This window comes from Triticum dicoccoides, chromosome 4B (assembly GCF_002162155.2).
Source record: "Triticum dicoccoides isolate Atlit2015 ecotype Zavitan chromosome 4B, WEW_v2.0, whole genome shotgun sequence".
Classification (NCBI taxonomy): Eukaryota; Viridiplantae; Streptophyta; class Magnoliopsida; order Poales; family Poaceae; genus Triticum; species Triticum dicoccoides.
This window is the reverse complement of record NC_041387.1, coordinates 675,905,380-675,910,844: the sequence shown is the minus strand read 5'-3', so window position 1 is coordinate 675,910,844 and position 5,465 is coordinate 675,905,380. Positions and strand designations below refer to the sequence as shown.

Here is a 5,465-nt window from a genome sequence, read left to right as displayed (position 1 = left end):
GCCGACCTGCAAACTGTGTTTATAGTTCGTTGTAGATGAGATTTGCAGGTCGATTTCGTGCGCTGCAGATCAGACCCCGTATATGAAACTGTAAATTTAAGAAAAAGCATTCGCGGAAGAAACTTGCAACGACATTGACCATACATTAGTTCATCTACATACTACATTGATCATAATAGTTCATCTACATTGATCATACATTAGTTCATCTACATACTACATTGATCATGCATAGTTCATCTACATTGATCATGCTAGTGGGGGAACCGCGGGCCCGAGCCTATCTACCAAAAACTGACGAGCTCGCGGCGGCGACGACGCGGCGGAGGAGTCGGAGGAGCTCAGTCCTCGTCGGAGGAACCGAGGTCGATGAAGAACTTGGCCTGCTCTGCCTTCATGAAGCATAGGTCCGCCTCCTTGGACGCGTGCGCCTGCGACGCCGTGGCGCCCGTCTGCAGGAACATCTGCTCGTACTCGAGCTCGCGGCGACGGAGCGCTTCGGCCTCCTCCTGCTCCCTCGCCGACCGCTGCATGACGACGCACTCTAGGTGCTCCTCCTGCCCCGGAGGGAGGTAGTCCTCGGGGCCGATCACTCCTCAACACGCCGGCCTCGAGCTTGACGGCGAGCGGCCCGAGCTCCTCCGACTCTCTTCACCGGAGTGAGCCGCGAGCTCGAAGCGCCCGTGGACGAGCTCCCCGCGGCAGAAGAGCCCGAGGAGGCGTGGCGGCGGCGGGCAAGCTCGCGCTCGAACTCGTCCAGCTCGCCGGCGGTGGCCGGCTACCGCGGTTGAGCCACCTCTGCGTGCCCCGCTTGCGTGCGGCGGCGCTCCGCGTCATCCCCAGAGCTCCCCTAGCTATCCATGGCTTTTTCAGGCTCGCCGGCGGCGAGAAATTGGACGGAGGAGGAGGGGAATCGCGGCGAAGCGGCGGCGGAGACGGGTAGGGTTTCACCCGTATACGCGCGGTGAAACCGCATATATATAGTGGTGCCAAGAGAGTTTTTGGACCGCGGTAAAACTTTTACGGGCCGGGCCGCGGAAACGGTGTCTATTCTAGCCAGAAAAACGTTCCGAACCCGTATACTCGCCGAAATTATACGGGTTCGGCCCTTTTACGGGGTCTGCTAAAGATGATCTTAGTGGGCCACATGCCATCATGTAGTCATACATTATCGCGTCTATACGGTATGAAATGTGTACCCACACATAATGGAATATACGAGTTGGTTGACTACAGTATAAGGACGTCCGAATTTCATAACCATCTAACGGCAGACAGATACCCGGTAGAAACCGGCACGGCTAGAAAAACCACTCTCTAAGCTAGGAGCAGTCTACAGGATTCTCCACTGAATGAATAAACAATTCAAATTCAGATAAAATAGTGAAACCCATCAGGAAACACAGACAAGTGGTCATGTAGCCTTCTAGAACATTATTACAGATGGATAGAATGTTCAAACTAGTGACGATTTCAGATAACTGGGCTTCCATCCTTCCAGAATACTATTTCAGATAACTGGGAGACCGACATTAAAACTACTACTACTTGAATTCAGATAAGCACTATTGGTCCTGTAGCATTGCAGAAACTTGATTACAGAGCGATTGTTGCAAATAACCACTACTGGCCCTGTAGCCTTGCAGATATTATAGAAGGAGAGAATAAGAGATCAACTACTGGAATTTTTCAGATAGCATCTAGTTGCAGAATATGGCAGAGAGAGAACAACAAGGGAGGGATCCAACTAATTCAATTCACATCCATGATGAAACCCAGAAGCAACACAAGACTCTCCAGACTAGTTGCAGGCGGACCTCAGACATCGACCAAGCTATCATCCGCGTCAAAGGTTCGTGGCTCGCGAACATCTACCCCAGGATGCGTTCTCCCTTGCAACCCTCGAGGTATTTTGCCATTCAGCAGAACAACCTCCTGCCTCATAAGAAACATAAGCACACTGTCGTCTCGGCCGATAAGATCACCGAAGCTTGGGATACCATTTGCCAAACAATACTGGGCGAACTCATGCATGTTGAGCACTCCATTGCGCTTGCCGGTTTTGAGGGCAAACTCGCTCAGGTTGCCCCAACAACCAATCCAGTCCCAGAATATAGCAGGCAATGGGGTAGATTTCTTGGGATCAGCAATAAACCTCTCCAAGACGACAATGAACACGGGGCCGAACCGTAGCGCCTCGCAGAAGATGACGACGGCGCGAAGCAAAGCCCGGCTCAAGGCCACCTTGTCGTGCATATTCTCGGGGTATGTGGCGAACGTGAAGAACATGTCCTCCAAGCAGAGAGACCCTCCAATAGTAGACCTGTGTGAGAGGGAGGAACCAACGCAAGTGAGTAATAAAGCGCACGGCACACAACGAAGGAACTGAATTAATTTGGGAATGAATGAAACACAAGTTATAGATAGATGGAACTGAATCAGGGAATTTAACACAAGTCACATACTAGATACTCCTAGATGGAACTGAATCTGGGAATGAATCACATAGTACTATAGCTAGACGGAACTGAATCTGGGAATGAAACACAAGCAGTCACATAGTACTAGATAGCTAGATGGAACTGAATCTGGGAATGAAACACAAGCAGTCAGCTAGATGGAACTGAATCTGGGAATGAAACACAAGCAGTCAGCTAGATGGAACTGAATCTGGGAATGAAACACAAGCAGTCACATAGTACTAGATAGATGGAACTGAATTTGGGATGGAACACAAGTCACATATATAGATAGATGGAATTGAATTTGGGATGAAACACAAGTCAGAGGGAGGCAAACTACGTACCAGTGAAGATGTTGGCCGCTGATCCCCATGTTTTCTGCTTGGAAGTAGTTGGGAATGAACTGGTCACTGCACCTATACCAGCTTGACCACACGCCGTCTTGGCTGAGCCTCCTGAAGGCGACCAGGTACAGATCATAATCCCGCACCAGGAACTGCACGACAGCGTTGCTCTTGCCCGAGTGCACAATCTCAATTACATGGAATGAGTGCCCTGAATATGGATCCAGCTGAGGGCTCTGTTGGGTGCGGCTCCTGGGGTTGGCTGGATTGTACCTTGGCGTGATAGGCCTGTTGCAGTACCTGCCGGGGCCTCTCTTGAGAGCTCTCTTGTAGCGTCGCTTCATGAAGGACTTGTATCGCTTGGCCAGTTTGCCATCATCGTTGCAGATGTCAAATCTGATGACGGGTATGTCCTGCGCATCATGTGGACAAGAAGAAGAAGAAGATGGAGTAAGATCATAGTGCTAGTGTAGCAGCAAACAAGCAAATTGAAAACCGAGTGCAGAACTAGCTAGTAGATGCTTTCGGGGCCTGGCTAGCTCAGATCAAGCACTATGTCCCGGCCGTGCCGCACGGCCGGATCGACATCCTGGACACGCGCGCCCGCGTGGCGTCGAACCCGACGCCCTACATGCGGAAGCGGACGTGGTGACCGCACCTGCCGCCCACGAGCGTGTGCCGTCCAAGGCCGCGGCCGTACATGCCGCGTGCGCGCCCGGACGCGGCCACCGCCACCGCCACCGCCACCGCATTTGCGACGCAGGCCGGATCTGCCGCTGACCTCGCCCGCGCTTGCTCTACGCGACGCCCAGCCCCAGCCCCAGCCCCGGACGCAGCATCTACTTGTGCCGTTCTGCGCGCGCCGTCGACATGACATACCCCGGGCCGGGGCCGGGCCCGGAGCCTACGCCGCATGCTGCGCGCGCTGCCCGAGACAGGCATACCCCGGAGGCGGAGTCGCCCGCATCTACTGCTACTGCTGCGCGCGCTGCCGACAAGACAGGCATACCCCGGAGGCGGAGTCGCCCGCATCTACTGCTACTGCTGCGCCCGCACCGCATAGACCAACGCCATGGATATGGATCCATCAAACCAAGGACGGACGGAAGGAAGGAAGGAAGGAAGCGCGTGGATCAGAGGAGAGGAGAGGAGAGGAGCAATAGGCACGGCATACCTCGAATCGGGGCTGATGCGGGGCGCACGGCGGCCCGGCCTGGGCTCCCAGATGCGGGTACCGCACCTCCGCCGGCGCAAACTTGGAGTAGACCTTGGACATCTTTTCGTGTTGGGAATGGGAAAACCCTCCCCTCCCCTCCCTCCTCCTCCCTCCCTCCCTCCTCTTGGCTGGCCGCTGGCGTGGTTTATGTAGCAGGCGGCACGGGCGTGGGCGGAAGGGTTATGGTAGCTTCATTTATTAGCGAGCAGGCAGATCCACACCTCGACCTCGTCTCGTGTGCAGTGCATTCGAGTCCATCCACCCATCCATCCCTTGCTCTGCTCTCCTAGTGGTATGATGAGTACGTACGACGGACCACAGCAAAACGGTCACCGCAAGACAAGAAGATAAGAGGGGATCAAGCTTTTGGCAGAAAAGAAAAGAAAAGAAAGCCTGCCGCGCCAGTCGGACCCTGCCTGCAACACGACCGCGCGCTGTCCACAGCTCCTCGTCTACAACCCCTCTTCCCTTCTCTTCACTTCTCTTCTCTTCGCTTCTCTTCCCTTCTAGAGTGGACTAGTTCCTTCCATGCCAAGTAAGCAAAGCTAATTCACTATCCTAGCAGTGTCGCGGGAAGGAAGGGGTAATAAGTCAGTTTAGGAGCATCTAAATAAATCTCACCATTCAAATTCACTATCCAACGAGCCCTATACCCACCCAACCAAGGCATCAGTCAAACTAGAGTAACCAACCAAAGGCATGACAGAGAAAAACCAACCTCACCTCTCTTTTCTTCACTATTACCCAACGGGACGGGATAGCTCCGACTTAACAAAAGGACAAGAAGAGAAATGCATGCATAGGTTGGAGATGCGCGGGAACGAAAATTTGGTCCTTCCTTAGTTTCCCTCCATGACCAACAAACAATTCAAGTAGAATTGGTTCCCTCCCCTCCCCTCTCCTCCCTAGCTAGACAAAGAAGAAGGTAGTGGTATTACCGGAAAATACTACTCCCTTCGTCCGGAAATACTTGTCGGAGAAATGCATAAAAATGAATGTATTTAGAACTAGAAATACATCTAGATACATCCATTCCTCCGACGAGTATTTTCGGACGGATGGAGTACATCTACGATAATTAGTCCTATATATGCAATTAACGCAATAGCCAAATGGCAATTTGTGATTGGGGTCAGGGGGAGGTGGGGCGCACCCCAATTAAAATCAGGGACGGGGGATTTCTTTTTCTTTTTCTTTTTTTGAGAAGGTTACGTAAAAATTTATATTACCCTTTGTGTAAGTGTAGAATCATCGTGGCATAGTTGGTCACGGGTGAACACGTACGTACATACGTACCTACATTACATGGACATGGACTGCTGTGCTTGGCTGCAACACAAGACGACTACACGAGACAAGACAAGACAAGAGGCCACCCAGCACGGTTCACGAGGTTTTCTCTTCTTCTTCTCCTTGTAAAAAAGAGAGAGGAAGCGGGGGGGT

The 5,465-nt window shown here is 52.4% G+C and overlaps 1 protein-coding gene across 1 annotated transcript; it reads right to left on the bottom strand.

Moving 5' to 3' along the window:
• Window positions 1-1,393: 1,393 nt before the first annotated feature.
• Window positions 1,394-4,102, bottom strand: LOC119294325. Its single transcript, XM_037572534.1, has 3 exons — window positions 3,981-4,102; window positions 2,807-3,219; window positions 1,394-2,323 (listed from the first exon to the last, which is right to left on the bottom strand). The coding sequence occupies exons 1-3, from the start codon at window positions 4,080-4,082 to the stop codon at window positions 1,819-1,821; spliced, it is 1,020 nt and encodes a 339-aa protein (XP_037428431.1). The 5' UTR covers window positions 4,083-4,102; the 3' UTR covers window positions 1,394-1,818.
• Between the last annotated feature and the right edge of the window lie 1,363 nt (window positions 4,103-5,465).